The 27909-nt window shown below is 37.5% G+C and overlaps 1 protein-coding gene across 3 annotated transcripts in view; it reads right to left on the reverse strand.

Moving 5' to 3' along the window:
• The window catches only part of MARCHF1 (membrane associated ring-CH-type finger 1), a 315570-nt gene that overhangs the window by 87936 nt on the left and 199725 nt on the right, over positions 1 to 27909 (reverse strand). Inside the window, exons 4-5 of one of the 3 annotated variants that reach the window (XM_082728232.1) lie at positions 3829 to 3908; positions 2788 to 3552 (exon numbers count right to left, since the gene is read on the reverse strand). In XM_082728232.1, coding sequence (XP_082584358.1) covers positions 2788 to 3552; positions 3829 to 3908 — 845 coding nt within the window. Of the gene's footprint in view, positions 1 to 2787; positions 3553 to 3828; positions 4149 to 27909 lie in introns of those variants that run through there. The other 2 variants (XM_082728233.1, XM_082728234.1) reach the window with 2 other exon arrangements.

Raw genomic sequence — 27909 nt, forward strand, 5'->3', positions numbered from 1 at the left:
TATTGCACAAAGGCTGGTCTGTATTATATTTTGCAGTGGAATAATTTTTTTAAAGGAATATTATGTAGAACCTCATTATATACAGAGATAATCATGCAACTTTTCTGGCTGAAGGTGGGCGAAGAAGAACACAATCCCTTTGATCTGTTCTCAGTTTCTGAGGTGGCCTCTTTGGTACCCAAAGGCCCACTGAGGCAGCAGGAAAACAAACATGTGAAGAACACAGTCAAACTCTTTGGAAAGATATGCATGTTTTCTTTACAAGGTCTTTAATTTTTTTTTTTTTTAGTTGATATCTATGTAAACTCTCTAACCTAGTCATATAAGGTCACACAGAATTCTTCAGTGCAGAGTGTCACTCCCTCATCTCTGTCTGGGCTCATGGTGTTTGCCCTGCTCTGGGTGCCTGCAATGTCCGGCGTGCAGCTCTGCCAATCTAATTCTAATCTTCTTTGTCTCAATCCCACCTCTTAACAGGGTTTCCAGATTGTTCCAGCTCTCAGAAGTTTTTCTGTCTTCAAATTTCTGCAGTATTCCTTTTTTTTTTTTAAATTCACTCTGTACTATCTTGAATTTGTATCTTTTCAGGTGTGTGTTCAATTTCTCCCACTAGATAACAGGCCACTTAAGGGAATAATCACCTCTTTTGTTGCTTTTTGCTCTCAGCGTCCAGTATAATACACAGTCTCTGTATTTACTTAGTGGGTATATTTTGATGATAACCTGCAGCAAGAAATAATAAGTATGGGCCCATCGATCACACTTCCATTAATAGAAGTCTAAGTTAAATATCCTGTCTTTGAAAATGTTCCTCCAGAGCAGTGCTTTTAAGTTAGGAGGATCAGCCACTATGACTTTAATTGCAAGCATTACTTTTTTCTCCAATTACCATTAAGCCCACAACTAGCTTCTTTCATTAAATTATGCTGGAAATAGATTCGGGGAATGACAACAGATGGCTGTATGTGGGGAGTTCTTGGTTTAGACTGGAAATACTGTTTTATCCCATACCCCAATATTTTAGACAAGTCATACTTAAATCATATTCCAAAGATTACAAGAAACTTACATTAATATATAAATCAAATGGTGTCACTTCTTTGTGATGTCTGAGCATGTTGGACATGGCTCTCTTCTCTTCGCCCCTCTCAAACCACCACCCACTCCCCGCAACCATCACACCCAGGCCACAGTGGCTCACTTTCAGTTCCCTGGATTGCTAAACTCCTTCCCTCCTCCTGGTTTGGTGTAGTAGCCCCTTCTGCCTCAATGGTTCTCCCGTTTCTTTCCTTGATCAATTCTTGTCATTCTTTGAGCCTCAGTCAGCTTGTCACCTCTTTAAGAGAGTTCACTGATCTCTCAGATTAGGTGAGGCTTCCTTTTTATGTGCTTTCATATTCCTCATCACGACCTTAATTATGTATCAACTGTGAAATAGTTTCTTTTGTTTCTCTGTTCCCCCTTAGACTATAAACTCTAATCTCAGGCACTATAATATTTCCAATGCCAAGAATTGATGCATGACAGGTGCTTGAATGAACAAATCAATGAGCATTTTAAGAAAATCTTATAAAACTTTCTGAGAAACAAACTATTATTATTTACATCCAGACCTCAAATTTCCTTGTCCAGTCTTAAATAGACATGGGCAGCATTCTTGGGGTCACGTTATTGGCAAGCGACACTCATACATGTGTTATAAAGTAACTTTAACTGTCATAAAACAAGCCCAAACAACCAAGCATGATGTAACAAAACTTTACTTAACCAACTTAAATGACTAGGGGATAACATGAATGTGTAAAACTAGCTGTTTTGTTTAAAACCATCTGACTTATGCACACTAGCATGGGTATTCCTATAGTTCTTATTCACTTTAAGTTATTTTGAATATGTATATGGTTAAAAGAGCAAGAAAGGAGTCTCAGAGCTATGAAATATCTACATGTTGAAACATTTTAGTACATGATTATCACTAAAGTTAATGTGTTCTCCTTCCCTGAAGGCTCTGGACACCCCACTGATACGTCCATGACCTGTTTCTGTGGCCTTTCAGTCTTGAATTACCCCGCTGAGTCAGACAATTGGAGAACAAATTAGCACCAACTGTAGAGATTTTTCTGATTAAAAAAAATCTGACCTTAAAAAACCCAACCGTTAAATATCTTTCTGTCAGGATGCTAACAGTTCACTGAATTTGCATTAAAGGATCTAAGGTTTCATACACTCTCACTCATATTTCTTCCACTGGTCTTATCTTTTTTTTTAAGATTTTATTTATTTATTTTTTCGACAGAGAGAGATCACAAGTAGGCAGAGAGGCAGGCAGAGAGAGAGAGAGAGAGAAAAGCAGGCTCCCCGCCGAGCAAAGAGCCCAGTGCGGGGCTCTATCCCAAGACCCTGAGATCAAGACCAGAGCAGAAGGCAGCAGCTTAACCCACTGAGCCACCCAGGCGCCCCCCACTGGTCTTACCTTAACTAGAATGGGTACCAGATCCAACTGGTTTGTCAGTCCATTTACCAAGATAAATCACTGTCCTATTAGGGGAAGGGTAAAGGGGAAATCTAATTCTATTCTGGAACAGCTTCCAAACCCATGGATGCTTCCCTATTATTTCTTCTTATTCCCACACCCGCCTCTTCTTGTTTTATCACCTTAGATCCAACCAGACAAATAACAGCATGAATACATGTTAGGTTGTGAGGGGCGAGGTCAAACACACCCCTAACTCACAGCGGGAAGAAATGCATGTGGAAGGCATCACGTCTTTTTCTATAGTGACTGACCTGCATATTTTTAAATTATCAGACTGGTCATGGTAGGTGGCAGAAGGCTTCTGCTTAGAGTTATTCACCAGGAATCCAGCAGTGTCCACATACTTGCCGTCTTCTGCTACTGCCAATATATCAGTGCTGGAATCTGCTTCTGAAGATCTTTTCTGGATTGTTTCATGTTGCCCAAGACGGGGCAAGAGCCACAGATCCCTGTGGTGGTATCTTCCTTTGCTCTCCTTGTGCTCTCTTGAGGACCTCTTAATCTCAAAGGATCCCCGTGGGTGAGAAAGACTGCATTCTTGGTACCTTGTGCCTTTTCCTCTGCAGAGATTTAAAGAGCAACCCTCACAGTCATTCAGCTCTTTTTGCCTTTTACCTGTGGTTTCCACATCTACCAGATTCATTCCATGAGGAGCAGAAGGCCCAGCTGCATTTCCACATGGCTTATTGCCATTTCTCCTTCTTCTCCGTGAGAGTCGGAATTTAACTTGGGCTCTTCTTTTCGCCTGAATCCAGTGAGTCTCATCCGTGGAAGATGAATCTGAAGAAGTAGCGTAAAGCTCGCTCCATCTGGCACTTGTGATTTGGAGGGGAAAATCATTTCTTCTCCCTTTTGTTTGTTCTTCTGCAGCCTCGTATCTCTCAGAGGCCCTCCTCCTCCTCCTAGGCCTCTGTTTTACTGATTTCTTACCAGACTCCTTCCTAGCAGGGCTCAGCACCACGACAGGGGTGCATTGCTCAAACGCATCTTCTGACATGTCATGCAAGATGGCAGATCTAGACAAAGCAGCAGGCAAAGGATGGGAGATGGGAATGGAGAGGAGAGCCACAGGAAAACAGAGAGAGAGAATGATGAAAATGACAGCATGACCAGACGTTGGTAAATAAAGATCAAATGAAGAAAAGGTACTAAAGGGGAAAAATTAAGCCTGTATAAATTGTCCATGGACAATGTAAGGCAGAAGCAAGAGCCACACAGTTTTGGAACATAAAAGAAGACTACAGAACATTGGTTTAAACGAGATTAAATAGGATCATTTGCTGAGCACTTACCTGCAGATGTCCTGAGTGGATGGACAGACAGACAATCTTGACTGGCTCCTGGGAGCTGTCCCTGTTGTTGGGCTGCTTGCCTGGAGAAACAAGTTAGATAATTTGGCATCTTGGTTAAGGTAATACATGGTCGAGATCTTGCTTTTTTTCCACATATTTAAAAAATTACAACAAACGTGGCTGCCGGTCATGTTGCTCATAACGCAGCTCACAACGTATAGGAAGTCAGAGGGTTCGTTTTGCAAAAGTAAAACTTATTTGAGGAACTTGGAACAGCTGAGATGCTCTGCCACTTTGCTGTTGCTTCATTTATGAGAGAGGAAGATGATTCCACAAGTTTCTGTTCTATTTACTATAAACATTTGAGTGGAATGCTTCCATTTGCCTTGGAAACAGGGGGTAACATCTGAATATTCTATAATAAAAAGAACATAAAGGCTATTATGGGATAAGGATGATAAAAATCTGGGAAGTCTAAATAATCAAATAGCCATTAGATTGCTAGATACTGCCTGGGAATAAAGTGAAGTCACATCAAGGACCTATGAGATAATACATGTGAAAAAATTTTGTAATATAAATATATATATTATATATATATATTTTAAAGATTTTATTTATTTGACAGACAGAGATCACAAGTAAGCAGAGAGGCAGGCGGGGGTGGGGGGAAGCAGGCTCCCTACTGAGCAAAGAGCCCGATGTAGGTAGGGCTTGATCCCAGAACCCTGGGATCATGACCCGAGCTAAAGGCAGAGGCTTTAACCCACTGAGCCACCCAGGCCCCCCACATTTTGTAATATTTAGAAGCCTATAGTTATTACTATTATTATTTCATCACAGAAACAAATAAAATCCATCCATCACAACATTATTGACCTATCATATCTTTTAACTCTGTGACTGTATGGAGGCTGAGAAAAACAGAGCTTGAAATAATTCAGATTGTTAGCACAAAGCTGAGCACATTTCACCAAACTCCTGCCTTTGAAATGCATCTTCTTCACTGCATTTGACTTCTTTAACCTGTTATATTTAATACAGATGATGCTGATAAATCAAAGGCTAGAATGTGCGGAGAATTGGCTACTTGCCAGGCATCTTGCTGTGGCTTTGTCAACTATCTCCTAAATCCTTACAATAATCTCACCAGGGGGAAACTGTAACAACTAACAGTTTTGAATGAATAGGATGTGCCAATCACTGTCGGTAAATTTTCATTTGTCCATTCATTAATACACATGAGAAGCGAGTGTGTTGATTGCTGTGATTATTTCCAGGTCAGCGATAAGGAAGCTGAGAAGTCAGTGCTGCTTCTCATGAGTAGGTGCTGGAACAGAGGTATGGGATGAGGAATCTCGTCCTTTCATTTGTTCTCTTACCCACCTGGGAATATACTTCTGCTTTACACAGGAGGAAACTAAGGTGGTCCCTCACCAAGGACCAAGGCTTCTAGAAGATGGAAAAGGCTAGAAAATGGGATCCCCTCTAGACCCTTCAGAAGGAACGCAGCCTGGCTGACACCTCGATTTTGGTTCAGTGAGACCCATGTTTGACTTTGACCTCCAAAGCCATAAGATGATAAAGTGCTGTTTTAATTCAACAAGTTTGTGGCAATTTGTCAAGAGTCGTAGGAAACTCTTATAGGAGATGAGACTTGAGCCAATCTAAAAGGCAACTAGGAGTTATTATAGCAGGATTAAAAAATATTCTAGGCATAGGACACGGGGGCCAAGGGGGTAGTATGGTGTTCTCAGCGTTTTCCCACAGATTGATTTACATCTGCACATTTCTGACTTCTAATTTTCAGAGGCTTCCCTATCAATCCATGAAGACTGCATTTTTAATATTTGTATGTCATCTTTGAACACCAGTCCATGTTTGATTATATCCTTCAATATTTCTATCAAAACTCATTTTTTCAATTTTTTAAATCCAGATTAACTTCATTTCTGCATCCACTGAACAGGTATATAGTGAATTTTTGTAAAAAACAAGCATTTATGTACTCTATGCAGTAAACAGTAAGTTTTATTAGATTGCACACCACTTATCCCACACACAACCATTGATGTTAGTAGTGAGTTCTGCACGCAGCAGTCGCTGAATAAAGTGAAATTTACTACACGTTCTCTTTAGGAAAAAAAAAAAAGTAGTGAAGCCCAAAAGTGACCTCAGATCACTGATGATATAAAAGTGAACCAAAATACGTTGAGCATCATAATGGCTATCTAAGGCTAGTTAATGACATGTTGAAGACCATTCTATGAAGGTGTACAAGGAAAGGAATAATGGTAAGAAACTATGAAAGATTGGATGTGATGCAGTTTTAACCAGGAGAAACAGATCTTTTTGGAAAAAAAATCAAACATTTTCCATATCGGCCATTAAGATAACTCAAGAGGAAGATACAGGGAATGAGATTACTTTTAGAAAGTTGTATGTTTTTCCCCTTTATTGTGCAAAATTTACCACACTTCATCCTGGGGGCCATGTGGGATCCCTAAGAAACTGTGTAGCAAATATCTGTAGCATTGGCTGATTATAAAATCTAGATGGAGAAGAAAGCAATCTTGAGGTTGAATCTATAATCTTGTGGATTAGAAATGGTGCACTAAGAAAGATGCAGGCCAGACAAAAAGAAAAGTGTCATGACAAGTTGTCTTAAAGCTCCTTTTGGTACACCAGATTTTGGGAGAAACTGAAAATCTTTTCAAAAGAGGAGAGTCAAGTCTACCTTTGGCAATTCACACTGTTCGGGATGAGGCTTCGGGAAAGGCAAGATGGAGATAGAGCTAGAGAGGTCTAAAGGAGAAGCTAATGGTGCAGAATCTAGCTTGCCTGAAAGGCCCTATTAGGCCAGCAAGTAGAGCCCAAGCTATGGCCTCTTCAGAGGCCAAGCTTTGCAAGCCTACATGTCCTGTTGGAATAGACAGATAAAAACAGAGATGGAACACTGATTGTCAGCAAAGAGGGCATAGGAGGGGATTTGTTCTGAACTATCAGCTCAAGTCACTTCCTCCTTTTTAAAAACCATCCATTCCTATTGCTATAGATCAGCTCCAAGATAAGCTTGGCAGCATTCAGGACTGAACCACTGGGAGCAGGAGACAATAAGGTTGATTCTGAGAAGAAGGAACATCTCTTGGGGGACTAAACAGACACTATTCTATGAAGGACTTGAGAACTCATCATGGTACTCACTCTATATCATAAAAGGTATATATCCTGGGAGATGGATAGAGAAGCAGATTCAGGCAGTTGCCTTTGGTACCCCATGTCACATCTCAGTCCACTTCTGAAAACTGCAGCCCTAGTGAACAATTCCTTTGTGAGTGCCAACTGACCTCCTGGTGAGAATGTCCCTTCTCAATTGAATGCAACCTTGTTTCTACCATCAACTCCTAAAACCATGGAAGCCAACTTGGCTCTGCATAAATCAGAATGCAAGGGAAATAATACCTCTAGAGACAAACTTAAAAAAAAAATGGGGTCAGAAGTTTCTGGAAAAATGATTCATACTCTCTGTCAGATACAAAATTCTGAAAGACACTTCGGATATCTCTCAGGAACCCCATTAGAATCAGAACTGACTTCAAAATGCACCCTTAAATTGACTTTTTACTCACTCTTGTCTCTTGTTTCCTCATTCCTCATTTATGATTCCTGGGATGAGTTCTGAAATACACCACCTGCACTATAAGTCTTGTCAGCAGTACTGCTTGGAGGGGAACCCAGACTGAGATACAGCAGGTTGCAGAAATAGTACCATAATGCAGATACAGAAGATAGAAGTTAGGAGCTGGGTCACTCATGGTCAAACATCATAGGGGTACTAAGTGGGTAGTGACAATGCCTAGTGAGCTGTAGCATCACAGTTAGTGGGTTGGCTGAGGTACAGGTGACAGGGAAGCAAGCAGGAGCTCTGGAATTTGGATAGTAAGGGCCACTGGTAATTATGAGGCTATGCAGTTACCTAGCTTTGTTAACTTCTGGAAACTTCCAGGAAAGAGAAAGGCAGGTTCAGTTTGGCCAAGTACCAATGACCGTACTTTGTGAAGGCATGTGTCCAGGGACAGCCCAAAGGATAGAGTTGTTACCCCTAGGTAGCTCTCTGCCAAAAGGTAGCAGAAGCTGGATAGAACACCATACTGACTGGTGTTCATCCTTGGACACATTCTTTACATTTCTCAAGGAGGTCCTGATGGAATAAAGTCCTGTTGCCACTTCAGTGACCTCTTTACTATACCCTTCAATCGGCTTTCCCTTTTTTCCCTGTCACTTTCCTTCTGCCTCACTCCTGTTTCCTAGTGGACACTTCCCAAACAAGCTACTGGTACAAGTCTTTGTGCAAGGCCCTGCACCCATGGGAACTTAAACTCAGACATTGGAGGTTTAGGGTTGGCTCTAACAGCAAAAAACTGGTTGACAGCTGTCCCTGCATGTGCTGGGCTAGACTGTCTCCTATGCTCCTGAGCTGTCTCATGCTCAATCTGCAGGAAGATCAAGTTTAAGTGCTGGCCCTTCCCTCACCCTGTTGTAGTTAATTGTCTAGATAGAGGAAGAGATTCTCACAGCTTTTGCTGCCTCTCATTTTTCTATGTTTTTATCTGTATATCTACAGGGCTTCCTGCGGTGTAATTCCAGGCAAGGCTTCAACGGTTCCTGACTACCTAAATACAGAGAGGCCAGTTTGTGATTTGGGAGCCTTTGTGTTTTGACTCCCATTTACTTTTCTGGTATTTACCTTAGGCTTAACTCCTCGTAATTCTTGGATTCCACCAAACCTTGCTTATGTGTTTTTCAACATTATCATATCCATATTTATCATATTACCAAGTATGTCCCATACTTTGCAAGAGAGAGCACAAGAAGGGGGAGCAGCAGACAGGCTCTGTGCAGCAGGGAGCCTGATGCAGGACTCATTCGGTCCCAGGACCCTGGGATCATGACCTGAGCTGAAGGCAGATGCTTAACTAACTGAGCCACTCAGGGTCCCTGTCCCCTACTTTTTTTTTTAAGGTTAAGTTAGCCATCATACAGTATATCATTAGTTACGGTCCTGACAGTATATCCTTAGTCCTCTATTTTTAGTCCTCTATTTTTATTTCTATGCCATTCTCTATAGAGAAAATAGCAAAAGCAAAGTCATGGAGTTTCCTGCTAGGACTACCTCATTTTCTCAGCTTTATGAATAGCCACTCTCCTTTGAACTCCAAGAGCCCTTTTAACTTCTCTTATGGTTTCATCCATGCTCTAAGTATTTATCATCTGTGTTCCCATCTAACCATTTCCAAACTGCCACAGTGTTCTACAGGTAATCTTTTTTGCTTCTTTTCCAGATTGAGAAAAGAGGACACGTCTTACTCATTTTGGAAATCTTCATAGTGCCTTGTACATAGCAGGTAGCTAATAAAGAGTTGTGGGGTTGAATTGAGCTTGGCAACAATTGAATTGAGCTGAACTGAGCTTGGTAATAGTTGGACCAAGTTGAATTGACCTTGGTAAATCCTGTCCTGATTGCAGTAGAGATAGAGATGACAATCCTATCACGGTCAACCAGGAAGAAAGGACTCCATTCTCCTCTGTAAAAGAGGCAATTCTGCTCTCCTACAAAATAAATGAACTGAGGCTAATGTTTGATATAATTTTTGAGGCCCTTTCCTTGGAATTTGGAATTAAAAAGCATTATCAAATAGAAGATGTGTCTTCTGTTTTCTTTCAAAGATAGGGATTTCTATTTAGGAAGTGACATAACTATATTGCTCAGAGAAGAGCATGGCTTTCAACAATTTTTAAGCTGGCAGGGTCTGCTCAAAAAGTGTTTGGTAATTGAGGATACATATGAATTAAAATCTTTTAAATGCATGGTCCTATTCAGCAGCAATGAATTGTTTTAATTCAGTAGTTGGTACATTATGAGAGCTTGGTAATTTGTTCATCCCTTTAATAGGTGCAAGATTGAAATGTGGCTGGGGAGGAAAAAATAACAATTGGCGGGATGAGCAGAATAATATGTTCTTTGAAATGAAGCATTCTTTGTAATGGATGTTTATTTCAGATGATTACATTGTACAGCGCATTTAAGTGGGAAAAACAAACAAGAGGCCAGCTGCACTAATTTTATCAAAGTTATTTATATCAGCAGTATAATTAAAGGCAGTAATTTCAAATTAGGTTTTCTGAGAATCCATTCATAGGCAACATAAGACAACTTGCCTCTGTGGCATCCAGGCCACGATTATGCTCTGGGGGCAATGTTAACTACTGCCAATTGGCCTTGGCATTTCAAAAATTAATTATTGTTTTGAAAGATGCCAAAGCTGTTGCCTCCTGCTGCTCTGCCCAGTATAGATCCACTCCACTAGGAGATCCCAGTATATAGTTTGTGGAAGTGACAAAGAATAATCAAGAATAATCATTTACAAATAACTTCTCTTATTTAGTAATACATTAATAATACCTTATGAGGAATGATTCTAGAACTTCAGAAATGCTACTGCAGAAGCTTCTTTTCTTAAAAAAAAAAAAAAAGCCTCACTCATTTCAGCAGTAGTTGGTGAGTAACACAGTAAAGAATTAAGAATAAAACGAAATTTTAAACTGGACCCAGGGAACATAAAGGGGCCAAAAGCTCAAAGATGCATCTAGATTGTGAAAATAATAGTTAATGACTAAAAAACATAATAAATGTAGAGAATGTATTTATGTCATCACAAGGGTGGGGGAGATTTATGAAGGAAACCTGGTCTAACCCCCATCTGACACCACTTTTTCCATTTATAACTTTCTCAGTGGGTGATCATCTAGCCTGTGTTTGGCCAGTAACAGAATTCCCCATCTCCTGAGAACATCCCTTGCGTTTCTCTAACCATATCATCTAATTGTGTCATCATAGTATCACACTGAAGTAACTTTCTCTGCAGCTTCCAGCACAAATTCTAGTTTTACACTTCAAACCCACACAGAATTTGCTTAATCTCTGAGTCTTTCTTCTACATCAGGTTCCCTTGCCACTTACCAATCCACAGATAGACTGCATGCTTGCACATTATCCTTGATCTTTTTCTGCAAGCGTACTTTTGGAGCAGTGAGTTATTAATTTTATTTGAAACCCAGGATGCCAATGATAAATCTGTAAAGGACAATTTTAGACATGGATGGGACTTCAGTGTTAGGTTGACTAGTGTTCTACATTATTTGATATGTAATCAGTGAAGGTTCTGATTAGGATGGGGACAAGGGTCCTTAAAAAAGATTAGTCCATTTTAAATTAAAATAAAAAAATCCATTTATAATAGCACCCAAACTATAAAATACATTCAAATTCATCAATGGGACAGAATAGAGAGTCTAGAAATAGACTCATAAATATAATAAATTGATTTATGACAGTGGTGCCAAGGTAATTCAATGAGGAAAGGAGCACCTTTCAAAGAAATGGTGCTGGAACAAATGAATATCTGCAGGAAAAAGGTTAATCTCAATCCTTGCTCTACAAGATAATAAAAATCACTTAAAATGATTCATTCAAAACAAAAAGCTAAAACTGTATAGCCACAAGAATAGAATACAGGAGAAATACTTTGTGACCTCAAACTAAGACAAGATTTTCTACACGAGACACAAAAGGCACAGATCATAAAATAAGTTTTTGGTAATTAGACTTGATATAAAGTTTTTAAAAATATTTTTATTCATTCATTTGACACAGAGAGAGAGAGACAGCAAGAGAGGGCATACAAGCAGGGGGAGTGGGAGAGGGAGAAGCAGGCTTCCCACTGAGCAGGGAGCCTGATGCCGGGCTCAGTCTCAAGACCCTGGGATCATGACCTCGGCCAAAGGCAGACACTTAGTGAGTAAGACACCCAAGCGCCTCTATACTTGATATAAATTCAAAACTTTGTTTTTAGAAAGGAAGAGAAAATGGAAGGTACATATTGGGTAAAATAGTTGTACATATAAAGAATTCTTAAACTTTTGTAATAATAATCACCCAACAAAAATAAGCTAATGAATCGAGCAGCCACTTTAAAAAGGATATTAACTTCAAACATATTTTTGAAAAGATATTCCAAATCATTAACCATCCATGAAATGCAAAATTAAGTCATATCACCACATACCCATTGGAATGGTTACAATTAAAAATACTGACAATCCTAAGAACTGGCAAAGATTGCAAAACAACTGGAAGTTTTGTACATTTCTGGAGGAAATGTAAAAAGGAAAATCACTCAGCAATTTCACATAAAGCTAAATACACCTACCATATGACCTAGCCATTTTATGTATTTACTCAAGAGAAATGAAATCATATGTTCCACCACACCAACACTTGCATACAAATGTTTATCACAGCTTTATCAACAATAGGCCTAGACTGTAAACAGTCCAAATTTTCATCAACAGGGGAATGGATAAACAAAATGTGGTATATACCTTAGGATACTACTTAGCTTTAAAAAGGAACAAACTACTAATATTTGCAACATCAGTGAATCTCAAAATAATTAGGATAAGTGAAACAATCCAGGTACATTATATAGTGCAATGTCACTTATAAAATGCAGACTGATCTATAGGGACATAAAGCAGATTAGCCCCTGCTGAGGGTATTGATGGAAGAATTACATAGGAAGAAACCTAAAGAATCTTTGGGGGACTGGTAGCACTATTCTGTATTTTGGCAGAGTTTTATGTCAAAACTCAGTGAACTGAATGATTTAAGGGGGATATAGTCTATTGTTCTACATGTTTGAGTTAAAATAATCTAAATTTGGTTTAATTTGACAATATTGTTCAAAAAAAATTGTGGTGGGAAAAAAAATTACAGACTGGAAACCACAGAAACAAAGAGTATTTCTATGTTCAAGGTATGGGGTTATTAATACCTTTTATAAAATATGAAAAAAGGGAATGCAGTTAAAGGCAGGGAAGGCCAATAGAGGGAAAGAAAAAAGGAATGGAAAGAAAATTAAAGATAAAGAAGGAGTACAAAGTTGGGAATGGAGAAATAACTGGAAAGAAAAAAGCCAAGAGAAGGTCAGAAAAGGAGCTAAGAAAAAGGAAAAAAAAAAGAAATAAAATAGTAGAAAAGAGAGAAGGAAGAAATAAAAGCAAAGAGATATTTATATTCATATATTCCGTATGTTGTGGAGAGATGTCTGGGTGTCTTTAGTGTCTAAAACTTTATGACCTCTAGCTATGATTTTCCATTTTTTTTTAGAAAATCAAATTTGTTAACTTAGCTACTTTGTTTAGTTACTGTCCTAATCTGGAACTTCTAAAATATGAAGCAGTTTAGGGACGCCTGGGTGGCTCAGTGGGTTAAAGCCTCTGCCTTCGGCTCAGGTCATGATCCCAGGGTCCTGGGATGGAGCCCCGCTTCAAGCTCTCTGCTCAGCAGGGAGCCTGCTTCCCTTCCTCTCTCTCTCAGCCTGCCTCTCTGCCTACTTGTGATCTCTGTCTGTCAAATAAGTAAATAAAATCTTTGAAATATGAAGCAGTTTAGGCATATGGTAAATAGAATAAATAGATACACTTCAAGATTCAAGTACATTATGTGAAATCAGTTGCAGGACTTAAATATGCAACAAGGCTGATTATTGGTTTGGAGAGGGTTTAAGGAACTGTGACAAAAAAGTGTTGGTTAATGAAAACAAACCAACAAACGAACAAACCAACAAACAAACCTGTCTATATATCTCCTGATCTTGCTTTAGAATGAATTTAAGGTAACTTATACAATACATATAAATACTAACAGTATGCAGATATACACAGTACAGGATATGTACAGGATATGATTGAAGTAAATGTGAGAAACTTTTAGAAAAAAAGGCAGAGGGAAAGGTTCATGACATTGGTTTTGATAATGACTTCTTGGATATGATATGAAAAATACAGAAAAGAAAAACAAAAATAAACAGATATATCAGACTACATCAAAATTTAAAATTTTGGGGCATCCAAGCATACAATCAACAGGGTGAAAAGGCCAACTCCAGAATGGGACACAATATTTGCAAACCATATTTCATTAAGAGATTAATATCTAGAATATATAAAGAACTCCTGCAACTTAACAACATCAAAAGAACAAACAACCCATTTAAAAAATGGGAAAAAACTTGTGTAGACATTTCTCCAAAGAAGATACAAAATGATTAATAAGCCCACAAGTTCAAGAACGCCAATCACTGGCTAAATGTAAATCAAAATCACATTGAGATAATCATACCCACTAGGTTGACTACCATAAAAAAACCCAGAAAATAACAAGCATTAGCAAGGAATTGAAGTAGTCAGAACCTTTGGCACTGTTGGTGGTGAGAATGTAAAATAGTATAGTCATTATGGAAAATAGTATGGCAGTTCTTTAATAAGTTAAAAATAGAATTATCATATTATCCAGCAATTTTACTTCTAGGTATATACACAAAATAACTGAAATCAGTTATATATTTGAGACCTATGTTCATAGCATCATTGTCACAATAGCCAAAAGGTAGGACCAACACCTGTATCCATTGATGGATGAATAGATAAACAAAATTCAGTATTTATAGGCAATGAGTAATTATTCAGCTTTAAAAAGGAAAGAAATTTTGACACACTCTACAACATGAATGAACCCAGAGGACATTTTGGGTTCTAGTTAAATAAACCAGTCACAAAAAGACAAATACTGTATGATCCCATTTATGTAAGATACATTCAGTAGTCAAATTCATACAGATAAAAAGTAGAAAAGTGATTTTCAGGGCCTGTGGGGCAGGGGTAATGGGGAGTTGTTTAATGGGTATGGAGATTCAGTTTTACAAGATGAAAAGAGTTCTGGAGGTTGACTGTAGAATGATGAAAATATACTTTATGCTACTGAACTTATACACTTAAAATTGGTTAAGATAGCACATTTTATGTTATGTGTATTTTAACTACAACTTGAAAATTTCAAAAATGTAAGACAATGGGATAAGAAAGAAGAGATCAAGTAAATGAGATACATACCTTTCCACACACTGGCTAGAGCAATCCCTCAAATGTGGTTCTAAAGTGTTTAGTTCTTGATATGAAGAATCCTATGATTTTACTCTTTGTAAGATAGAAACAAACGGAATCATTATAAGCACAATGTCGGGTGCTGAGATCAAAATGAAATTTCATCTCTGGATGATCATTTAAGGGAAATAGTGTTGAATATTTATGGTCAACACAATTTTTAGAATGAATATAGTCATGAGTCAAACACACGCCCATGATTATTTCCAATGGCACAATGTCAACGTATGATTCTGTGTGACAGGAAAATTTTTACTTTGACATTATGCCATCAGAAAATAATAATGAACATGTCTTTGAAATTTGTTGCTGTGTTCATTATGATCCTTCCTTTACCCATCCCTTTTAACTTTTTATTTTTTATAAACATATAATCCCTTTTAAAATCTTCACTGCTTGTCTGCCATGTCTTTACCATGCCATTGGGATTAACAGTGATACTTAAAGCAGAAAGTGAGGTGGGATAGATTTCTCTAAAGTCTTAAAAAGGAAATTAAAAAGATCTATGAAGAAGATGGAGCAAAAGCAGACTGATAAGGAGCAGACTTTAAGAATTTTGTGGATGTGACAAAGATGAACGGGGGTTTTAATGAATGAGCACTTAGGGGATGGAGATAGGGAAAGGATCTTTGGGAGTTCTTACTGTGGATTTTTTGCCCTGATTCCAACATTCATCTCCACTTCTACCTCCAATCCATAGACCACTCCAAGAAAACTTGTATGAAAGATTTCAGAATCTAGTGATTTCAGAATTAGGATATCATTTTTTTAAATAACATTTTGTGTTGACAAAGGACTTAAATTGGGAGCAAGAAGGCCTGGATTTATGTAGTTTGTGTCAATGAAAAGCAACCCCACAGAAGCATAAATTAGGAGACCTAAAATACTCTTTGCTGTCTGGCTAAATTCAAGAACTAACTTGGGATGCCTGAGTGGCTCAGTCAGTTGAGCATCTGCTTTTGGCTGAGGTCATGATCCCAGGGTCCTGGAATTGAGTCCTGCATCAGGCTATTCTTTCTCTCTTAGTTTCTGTTTATTTTCTTCTTTTTTCTTATTTTTTAGTTCTTTCTGTCCAGATTGGTGCAAGTGGTTTGTCTATGTTGGAATTAAATATCATCCAAATTTTCCTAATTTCTTTAGCTTGATTGTCCTTGTGTACAACTGTTCAGAAGCTGCTGAACTGAAAGTCAACATCAAACACATCTTGGAACTACCAATGGAGACATTGTGTTCCTCTTATTATTTTTTTTATATTAGTTTCAGAGGTAGAATTTAGTGATTCATTAGTTGCATACAACGTGTGTTTTTCTTCTTATGGAAGTCTCCTACCACCTGTCCCACAATGCTACCATGACCTCTTTTTCCACCGCTCATATTGTCCAGGTAAAATTCCTGTTAGGTCATCATGAAGACTTAGTAATTTGACTTTATATTGGATCAATTACTCAAAAATTCAACTGAGCTTAGGTTTACAGATTCTCATAGTTGAGTATGTGGCAGTGCTAGTGATTCCATTCATGTTTGCTTTTCTCTGGATGGTAGTTTTGAGAGTTGACTTTAGGGAAGAAGAACTTTAGGGAAAAGGGCTTTAGGGCTTTAGGGAAAAAGAACAGATGGATTCATTGTTCCTTTTTTACAATAAACACAATAAAAAGTTGGTTCTTTTTAATTAACATTTAATTGCAGGAATTCTCTCTCACCTTTTAATAAAGGGTGTTGAAATTTCCTATACTGTACTGGATTACCTGGATTTATTTTCCCACTGAAGTGTACAGTTGTTTCCATTTCCTTAAATGTCACTTCAATTCTGGATGAACTATTCTCACTGGATTTATAAATTTGTTTCCTTGCATTTTGTTGCTTTCATTGTGTATTTACCTTTTGGCTCAGGAGACAAGTTTGCTAGATCTCTTTGTAGAGTTCTTTCCATAGCTAGTGTTACTAGAAAATTTTTTCATATGCTCTAACACAAAGGGATAGGGGTAATTAATGGAAACTTACTGGATGTACTATTTATCTCTCTGGTTTGCTCCTCCAGAACTCCATATTTACTAAATATTATTCTAGAGAGCTAGCGTATTGTGTACTGTGGGTCTGTCAAAATTATCCTCCTAAAAACACCTCAATCTATAGAAAGCTACAATAAGTATTATTTGACTACAATGAATTGAATTATTTGATATTATTAAGCAATGAACTGAAAGATTGTAGATTAAGAATAAGAAAAAGAAATCCCTGCAATGTAGGCTAAGCACTAATTGAAATACCACATTTCTATATTTTGTTTTTTGTATTTTTTTAAAAATACAGTTTACTGCTAACAATAGGGGTTTAACAGGTAAGGAAGAGAAACTGCATTTATATAAATAAAGGATTTCCAAATGTTGATTTTGAAATGGTCAATTAAAGGGGAGGAGTACTACCATTTGTCTTCTTGTTAATTCCCAAGGTGTGAAGGTTATCTTATGTGTTAACTTGATTGGGTGAAGAGGTGCCCAGATTGAACATTAGTTCTGGGTGTATTTGTGAGATTTTTTTCTTGACAAGATTAGTATCTAAAACAGTAGATTGTTTCCCTCAATTTAGATGGGCATCATCCAATCTGCTGAGGGTCAGAATAGAACAAAAAAGTGGAGGAAGGAGAAATTCGCCTGATTTTGCTTTCTTCTTGCCTGCTGGACTTGGGACATTGTTCTTTTCCTGTGCTTGGACTGGATTTTTTACCATTATCTTGCCTGGTTCTCAGAAAGCTGGACTGGAATTAGATCACTGGCTTTCCTGGATCTCTAGCTCGCAGACGGCAGATGATTGGACTTTTCAGCCTCTCTAATCTCATGAGTCAATTTCTCATATAAATCTCTTTCTATTGGTTCTGTTTTTCGGGAGAACCAAGATTAATATACTAGGATTGGTCCTGAATAATTTGCAATGATTTCAATGATTTACATTTCTTTAGACATTCCTTTTTCTTGGGGGTGGGGGCTAGAAGGGGTAAGAAATTTTTTTTTTTAATTAGCTTTTGGTTTTTGTTACTGTTTTGTTATAATGGAAGAAAATGCCTAGAGGGAAATAATGTGGAAGAAAATTATATATATTTTTAATAAGGATGGGATGGAGATGGTACTAAAGAAGAGAAGAATGTAAGAGTAAAAATGACGATGTTATTGTACAGTGTTCCTCCTGTGATCTCAAAATTAAAAGAAGTCTTTCTTACAATATATATTTAATAGTGCTTTCATATGTGACACTACCCATGTTTCTTTAAAATGTTTTTCATAACCAAATCCCTAACATTTAGGTAAAGGCAGTATTTCCATATGCTCTTGCAGACCATGTTTTTTAAAACATGTTTTAAACATTTCAAGTAAAATATTTTTTCTAGAAATATCCTTCAAATTTAGGTTCTCCACAAAAACTGAAGCACATTCCAAAGCTTGTTTGATAAGTTTTGATCTATAAGAAAGAATATTATCTAGTAAAATTTTTCTATTAACATAAACTAAAACATAGGATTTTCTTTTTTTCTTTTCTTTTTTCCTTTTTCTTTTTTTTTTCCTTTTCCTTTCTTCCTTCCTTCCTACCCTCCTTCCCTCCTTCCTTCCTTGGTCATTTGGTGAATAAAAATTTTTCCAAAGTGTATTTGAAGAAAAACTATTTTTCTGAGTCAAAACACAGAAAATTGAGGCTAAGTAAATATTTACCTTGATATAAATCTTAGTTTATAGATATGGTGCTTGATTGTTAGGCAATTAGTGAACCACATTTCAGATACTGAATGTATTAACTCCTGTGCAGAATACTGCCCCAGAATTGGGAGTACTGTGTTCAGCTTATTTATATTATGAACTTTGGTGAGTCAGCAGCATTAAGGCATATCTTCTATGTTCAAACATTTGGTGCATGAAACTAGACAGGTTTTTGCCTCTTTTCTAGTCATTTATGAAGATTTCACTTATTTTGTAGCCCTTCATCTATTTCAGGGGTCATCAAATCATGGCCTATGAGGTAAATCTATCCTGTTGCCTGTTTTTGTGAATAACATTTTATTAAAATAGGCCCATGTTCATTCATATACATATTGTTTATAGCTGCTTCCACATTACATGGCAGAGTTAAGTACTTGTGATATATTAAGGGGCCCACAAAGTTGAAAATACTCATTATTTAGTCCTTTATAGAAAAAGTTTCCTGAACTTTATTCTATGGGAAAGGTAAAAATTCATGGGGAAAAGCCCAGATGACCACCTTCAATACCAGCTACTTAAAAAAAAAAAAAAAAGTGGAGAGAAAAGAAAATATGCAATCTTGTAGGGAAAATGAAAATAATAAAAGCTGAAAATTGTTATGGAGAAGAAAGGAAGGAGGCATGTAAAATGAATGTATATTAAAGCTGCAGCCCTGTTTTTAAATAGCAACTCAAAGAAGAATGCATGTGAGAAGAAAAAAAATAAAGGGGTTCAGGTGACTGGACAAAATAAACATGCAAACACAATTCCAACAGCTTAAGAAAATTATCTCTGTCCTTTCCTGTTATGCTCTGTAGTACCGTTACAGATAACATCTTTGGGCAAAATACATGTAAAAATCACAGGGAGTTGGTGGCAGCCTATTTTCCCAATGTGACTGTATTTTCGCTTTCTCTCAAATCATCATGGTTGTAGAAGGCAAACAGTGCTATTTAAGTTGAATGCACAGCACAAGATCCAAGCCTCATGTGATTCATTTTTCTAGAATATGCTGAACTTAACTTCAATTCTGGTAAATTATGTACCTGGTTCAGCACATTCCTGAGAATGAGTTTTTCTTTGAGCACAATATGCTCCATTAGATTGGATATTCCATTAAAACAAATGGATTCTCTGCGCTGAAATGGGCTACTAGAGCCCTCATATGGACTTATATCATACAAGAAGATCATTTTCTTGGAGTATTTTTGGAATTTAACTACTCTAAGCTTAATTTCCTTTAAACCCACAGGGATACCTAATTCTATAATGGAAAAGAAATTTATAGGCAGAGAGTTATAAATCAAGACATATTGCACAAAAGAAAAGACATTGGGGAAAATAATTGGTGATAATCCTTGTTTTTTGTTTCCAAGTCTTTCAGAGAGAAAGATCTGCTGAAATTTTAAAGAGATTTTTTTAGGACATAAATAGCATCTGTACATCGGGGCTAAGCTTTGCTGGTCCCCACTAGCTTGGACTGCAGAGTTCATCCACAGAAGAGCCTCAGAAGTAACTTACCACCTCTTACCTGATGTCAGTGTTAAAATGGGTAATGATAAAACAACAGAAAAACAACAACAACAACAAAAAAAAACCCAGCATCTTCCCTCAAACGTGGGTGACTGAAAGTCTTCCTATGACACACTGTGGAATCTTCCTTGTTTATGCCCGGTTCTGTCATTGTGTCCTTGATACAACTGCTTCATGACTATACTCATTTCCACCTCCAGAAAACAAAGAGAGGATATCTCTCTGAAGGTAAAGGCAAAACGAAGAGCTGAAAAAGTACAAGCTTCTTGCTGATTATTAGAGACAAAGGATGCATGCCTATTCACCTGCATGAGAAGGTTGGGACAAGAACTCAGCAACCCAGGAGGTTTTCTTAATGAAGAGAAATAAATAGTTCTTGGTAGATCTCTATGTGGAAGGTTTGATTAGTGGCAGATAGAGCTTAAAGTTAGCACATAGAGTAAAAAGAATGAGTAAGCGTAGGAGATATTATAAAAGGCCATGGTGTATGATTTTTACAAAAATATTGGTTATCATTTTTTTGAGGTCACTGAGAAGCATGAAGTTAGATTAAAAAAAACTGCTGAAAGCTCTTGACAACTAAACATAAGCAAACATCAAAATATTTTAAGAATAGCTGTTAATTAATAAAAAATAAAAAAAGGGAAAACAAAGCCACTTTCTAAGTTTCATGTTTGGAAAAATACATGTTTATATAGCAGAAAAGAGTAAAATATCCAGAAAATATGAGTCTATGTGGCCAGGGCTTTGAAGTCAAACAAACTTGCATTTGAATCATAGCTCCACCACTCACTAATTTTATGGCTCCCCGAGCCTCCTGAGAGTTAGTGAATTTCACCAAGTCTTAGTTTCTTTGTCTGTAAAATGGGGATAATAACACTGCCTGTATTGTATGTGGTGATAAGGCTTACATTAAATCAGGTGTAAAGTGTCTAGTACACCCATTATGTTTGGTCCCATCTTCTTTTTTTTTTTTTTTTTAAGGATTTCCTTCCTTCCTTCCTTCCTTCCTTCCTTCCTTCCTTCCTTCCTTCCTTCCTTCCTTCCTCTTTTCGGAGATAAAGAGGGTATGAGAGAGAGTGCGAGCAGGAGGGGAGAGGAGCAGAGGAAAAGTGGGGCTCCATCTCCAATCCCGAGATGATGATCTGAGCTTAAATCAAGATTCAGATGCTTAACCGACTGAGACACCCAGGCATCCCATGCTCCCTTCTTTCTTAAAGAAGGTTATGGAAGTTAAATTCCAATGCAGTGTCAATTAAAATCTTTTAATTTACTTATTTACTTATTTAATCTGGAAAACAGATAATTCTGCTGTGGACAATCCATCTTCTTCACCACTTTGTGCATTTATTGGTTCTGAGGTAACCTGCTTACGTCTCACCCTAGAATGTCATGAGACTTTCTTTTGTCTTTTTCTTGACTCTAATCCTAAAGTCTGGAATAGTTTGGACATGATGTAGTAACAGAAGAAGCAGCAAATACATTAGACTTATATGCCATGAATTTAAAAAAAAATGATCTTTATATCAAATACATGAAATGGATACTTCTTTGGCCCTGTTTTACACAAGAGAAACTGAAGCAAAGATAAGAGATACATCCTAGTTAAAGTCACATAGGTAACAAGTGTTAGAGGTGGGCTTTGAATCCAAGAAGTCTAGTTCCAGAATGAAGGATCTAATCATGTTATATTGCCTCAATATGTATTTCTTGAATAAATGGATAAATGAACAAATGGTTTGTTTTGGGTGCCACTTAGAACCAGCCAGGTGTGGCATTTTGTAGTTAATTGATATATATTATGTTTTTGGATTTTTGTTTGCTAGGATGTGTGTTTAAGAAACTTCCTCTTGGTGGCTCAGTGGGTTAAGCCGCTGCCTTCGGCTCAGGTCATGATCTCGGGGTCCTGGGATCGAGTCCCGCATCGGGCTCTTTGCTCAGCAGGGAGCCTGCTTCACTCTCTCTCTCTCTGCCTGCCTCTCCATCTACTTGTGATTTCTCTCTGTCAATAAATAAATAAAATCTTAAAAAAAAAAAAAGAAACCTCCTCTTGGTACATTTTCCATATTTGTTGAATTTTCTCCCAGTACATTAAAATACAATATAATCTGAAAGTTTAATTGCTTCTAAAACAGATTTTCAAACAGTACTAGTGCTTTCACCTCCACCTTTGTCCTCACCTCCAAAGGTTATCAGTTGACCTTTTGCAAATTCCTTGTTGTGACCTAAGTGCTTTCTTCATTTTTCCTATTGCAACCTTAGATCTTTGCTTTCTTGATTCTGCTTCTTCAGTTCCTACAGATCCATCAGTTTTCCAAATACTATAAGTTTTTAAAAAATGTAATATTTATTCCTATTTTTAATAGATTTATTCTTTTTTAAAAATATTTTATTTGGGAGGTTTTTGATCACCGCTTCAATCTCGTTACTAGATGTTGGTCTATTCAGGTTGTCAATTTCTTCCTGGTTCAATTTTGGGAGTTTATAGTTTTCCAGGAATGCATCCATTTCATCTAGGTTGCTTAGCTTATTGGCATATAACTGTTGATAATAACTTCTGATGATTGTTTCTACTTCCTTGGTGTTCGTTGTGATCTCTCCCTTTTCATTCATAATTTTATGTATTTGAGCTTTCTCTCTTTTCTTTTGGATTAGTGTGGCCAATGGTTTATCGATCTTATTGATTCTTTCAAAAAACCAGCTTCTAGTTTCATTGATACGTTCTACTGTATCTCTGGTTTCTACCTTATTGATCTCAGCTCTAATCTTAATTATTTCCCTTCTTATGTGTGGAGTTGGTTTGATTTGTTGTTGATTCTCCAGTTCTTTAAGGTGTAGAGACTGCTGCTGTGTTCTGGATTTCTCAATTTTTTTGAGGGAGGCTTGGATAGCTATGTATTTTCCCCTTAGGACCACCTTTGCTGTATCCAGTGTCTTCATTCTCATTGGTTTCCATGAATTGTTTCAGTTCTTCTTTGATCTCCTGGTTGATCCAAGCATTCTTAAGCAAGGTGGTCTTTAGCTTCCAGGTGTTTGAGTTCCTTCTGAACTTTTCCTTGTTATTGAGCTCCAGTTTCAAAGCACTGTGATCTGATTATGTGCAGGGAATAATCTCAGTCTTGGTATCAGTTGAGTCCTGATTTGTGACCCAGTATGTGGTCTATTCTGGAGAAAGTTCCATGTACACTTGAGAAGAATGAGTATTCTGGCAGAAGATATGGACAGACACTTCTCCAATGAAGACATACAAATGGCTATCAGACACATGAAAAAATGTTCATCATCACTAGCCCTCAGGGAGATTCAAATTAAAACTACATTGAGATATCACCTTACACCAGTTAGAATGGCAAAAATTAGCAAGACAGGAAACAACATGTGTTGGAGGGGATGTGGAGAAAGGGGAACCCTCTTACACTGTTGGTGAGAATGCAAGTTGGTGCAGCCTCTTTGGAGAATAGTGTTGAGATTCCTCAAGAAATTAAAACTAGAACTTCCCTATGACCCTGCCATTGCACTACTGGGTATTTACACCAAAGATACAGATGTAGTGAAAGGAAGGGCCATCTGTACCCCAATGTTTATAGCAGCAATGGCCACGGTCGCCAAACTGTGGAAAGAACCAAGATTCCCTTCAACAGATGAATGGAAAAGGAAGATGTGGTCCATAGACACTATGGAGTATTATGCCTCCATCAGAAAGGATGAATACTCAACTTTTGTAGCAACATGGACAGGACTGGAAGAGATGATGCTGAGTGAAATAAGTCAAGCAGAGAGAGTCAATTATCATATGGTTTCACTTATTTGTGGAGCATAACAAATAGCATGGAGGACATGGGGAGAAAAAGAGGAGAAGGGAGTTGGGAGAAATTGGAAGGGGAGGTGATCCATGAGAGACTATGGACTCTGAAAAACAATCTGAGGGTTTTGAAGGGGCGGGGGGTGGGAGGTTGGGATACCAGGTGGTGGGTATTATAGAGGGCACGGATTGCATGGAGCACTGGGTGTGGAGCAAAAATAATGAATACTGTTATGCTGAAAATAAAAAAAATTAATTAATTTTAAAAGTATATATATATTTTATTTATTTATTTGATAGAGAGAGATCACAAACAGGCAGAGAGGCAGGCAGAGGCAGAGGGGGAAGCAGGCTCCGTGCCTAGCAGAGAGCCCAACGCTGGGCTCAATCCCAGGACCCTGAGACCATGACCTGAGCGGAAGGCAGAGGCTTAAACTACTGAGGCACTCAGGCGCCCCTAGATTTTCTTCTAAAAAATTCCTTTAGATTTATTTTAGTAACATTCTAAAGAAAAGCAGAGGTAAGTAGATGGGGTCTGCCTTACCATCTTTAATAGAAAATCTAGGTTTCATCTTTAGTTCCTTTCTTTTTACACTATCCTCTACTTCTAAGCTATCACCGAGTTCTAGTTTTTCTTCCTTAATATTTCTAATTTATCCACATTTTTCCACTAACACTTTAAAAAAAATGACTTCATTTAATTAATGAATTAATTTAATTTAATTAATTTAATTCATTAATTCACTAATTCTTAACTAAATGACATCAGCAGCCTCCTAATTGGATTTTCTTTCAATAATACTCCATTTTCCTGAAAACAAAGCCATAGCTTTTGTTTGTAGCTAATGAGGCTTTATGATCTGGTCCCTGGTTATCTTTACGGCCTCTTCCTTCCTTCCCTTACAACCTATGCCTCACTTTTCTGAATGACTTCTAAACTCGTGATTAATACCTTGGAAGCTTTCTCTTCCATTGGACTTTTTAGGATGCCTCTCAAGGAGTTCCCATAAGAGTCTGCACTTACTCCTAACAGTAGTTTTCATGCCAAACTGACATGGCCTTTCCTAATTAAAGTGTCTCTGTGGCTTCCTAGTATACTTAGAATAATAGTCAAATTCCTTACCTTGGCTGAAGAACATCCCACATGAGGTTTAGTCTTTGACATCATCTCCTACAACATTCACATTATGTCCACATGCCAGCCACACACTCTTCCCTTCTGTTCCTTCAACACACTGATTTTTTTTTTTTTTTTTTTTTTGGAAGAGGGACTTTGTATTTTCTCATCCTTCCTACTGTGATGTCTTTCTTCCAACTTTTGGTGGAGTGGATTCCTCCTCCTAGTTACTCAGTTTCACTCAAGTCCCTCCTTAATGGCTGTATCTAAAACAGTCCTCTTCTCCAGCTACTCTCTGACATTTAATTTTGCTTATTTGCTCTATAGAACTTACCACAAATTTCATCTATGAGGGCAGTAACCTTGCCTATATCACTCAACATATATTTTATTTCTTCTAAATATTCCAAAAGTGTCTAGAAATGTTTTACTCTCCAATTAAGGTAAAGGAATTAGGTAATGCCACATCTATATATGTACTTAAAACTAGCGTTTCCTTATTCTACTTTTAATATGTGCCAGTAGCTAATCTGAATTCCAAATATGTTAATTCAGTTAACATTAAGCAAATACTTATTGAGCCCCAGTTATGCTTCTGGTACTGCTCTAGGTGTTAGGGATAAAACAGTAAGTAAAACAAGCCCTTTCACTTATGGAGTTCATGTATTTTGGGGAGAAGGGAAGTTGGAGAAAGAACACTAAAGTAATGAAAACAAGAAATTATATGATCATCAGGTAAGGATAAATACTCTTCAGGTAAGTTATTTAGGTCAATGGGATGGAGGGTTGTGGGTAAGGGGGTTGCAATTAAATAGCATAGTTAGGGAAGGCCTGATTTAAGACTGACTGAAGTAAAAAGTATATTATAGATGGAGAAGAACAGTCTAGACAGAGGGAACAGCAAACACTGTTACAAATGGGCATGAACCAGGTATGTGGGCACCATGACTGGAGCAGAGCAAGTAAGAAGTAAGTGACAAGAAAATTGGTGAGAGAACTAGCTAGGGACTAGATTACATGTATCTAGTATGCTGTAGTAAAAACAGTGTTTTTTTTTTTTTTTTCTTTTCTGAGTTTGGCAGGAACTCATTGGAGCATTCTGAGTATGGTACTGATACAATCAGATTTATATTTAGAAGTTGAACACTGTGTTTGGAGAAGATGGCTTAGAAAGGTGGAAGGGGAAGTAAGGAGATTAGTTATGAGATTATTGCAGTAGTTGCTAGAGATCCAGAAGCAGCATCTAAGATGGTAATGCAGTGATAGAGGAAGCAAAAAGAGGATGAATTTAGGGTATATGTTAAAAGTGAAGCCTAGTCACATAATCTAGTGACAAATTGATGATGGGGGTAGTTTGTTGTGTAGGAGAAAAAGGAGAGAAGTTAGACATCAGGATTTTGGTTCCGAGGATTAGATGAATGAAGTGAATTTATTTTTTGTGTGTGGTTTTTTTGTTTGTTTGTTTTGTTTGTTTTTTGTTTTGTTTTGTTTTGTTTTGCTTTTGATTTTAAGATAAGAAGCACTCTAAGAGAGACATTAAGACTACAAAAGATGCTTCAAGTGCAACATTTAGAAATCTTCTTGATTCTAAATGGCTTCCCTGTAGGTTTAGAACCCAGTTTAGGATCTGCTAATCATCAACTTATTTTTCTTTTGACTCCATAAAAATGTTCTTATTGAATACTTGATTTCTTCTTTTTTATTAGATTTTTTAAAAATTTATTTGAAAGAGATAGAAAGATCACAAGAAGGCAGAGAGACAGATGGGGGGTGGGGGAGGAGAAGGCTTCTTGCTGAGCAGAGAGCCCGATGTGGGACTCGATCCCAGGACCCTAGGATCATGACCTGAACTGAAGGCAGAGGCTTAACCCACTGAGACACCCAGGTGCCCTGAATACCTGATTTCTAACATCATATAGGCCTAACCATGATAGAAGCCCACCTGCCACCCACCTCCTGAAATGAGACACAATTGTTAAACTGAACTGACCTATTCTCATGATAAAGACACTGGTTCAGTGGAATACAGAAAAATCTACCAATTTAGCTTCTGGACCATGAAACTTCTTGGAAAATTTCAAAGGTAGAGAAGGAAATGTAGCAGAATATGCCTTCCCAAAAGATGCCACTTTGGCATAAAGTTAATTTTGAACTGAAGACAAAGTAGAAGATACAATAAAAATGTTTCCCCTGATTTTCCTTAAATCCCAGGACATAAATTTACAAAAGTATCCCTCTTTCTTCCTCTTCCACTTCCCTGCAAAGGTTAATCTCCAGAGACAACTTTGTACCCTTACCAGTGGAGAAGTCAGCCATTGAAATCTGCATAACAAATCTTATTCTTGCTTACTGTGCTTTATCTGGTAACCTGCTGGGCAGAGAGCCTGATGTGAGGCTCTATCCCAGGACCCTGGGATCATGACCTGAGCCAAAGGCAGAGGCTTCAACCCACTGAGCCACCTAGGTGCCCCTGGTAACCTCTTTATAACAACCCTTCTTCACAGGCTTTTTTTTCCCCTTTTGTCTTTAGCTAAAGATGGTATTTGAGCTGAAGTTCTAAGATACTGCTTTGAGTTACTCATTTTCCCTGAGTATCTCCCATGTATATGTGAGGTATACATATTAATAAACTTCTGTTTGCTTTTCTCTAAAAATAAATAAGTTGAGTATAGATAAAGATGAGAGGGTAAGCATACAACTCTGGAGCACTTTGATCTTTGATCTCAGAAAAATGAAGATGAACCACTAAAAGAGATTTTGATAAAGTAACCAGCAGGGTGGAAGGAAAGCCAGCAGAGAAGGGGCCTCGTAAATCAAATGAAAAAGAGAAAGCACTTTGA

Source organism: Mustela nivalis (assembly GCF_964662115.1).
Source record: "Mustela nivalis genome assembly, chromosome: 4".
Taxonomy (NCBI): Eukaryota; Metazoa; Chordata; class Mammalia; order Carnivora; family Mustelidae; genus Mustela; species Mustela nivalis.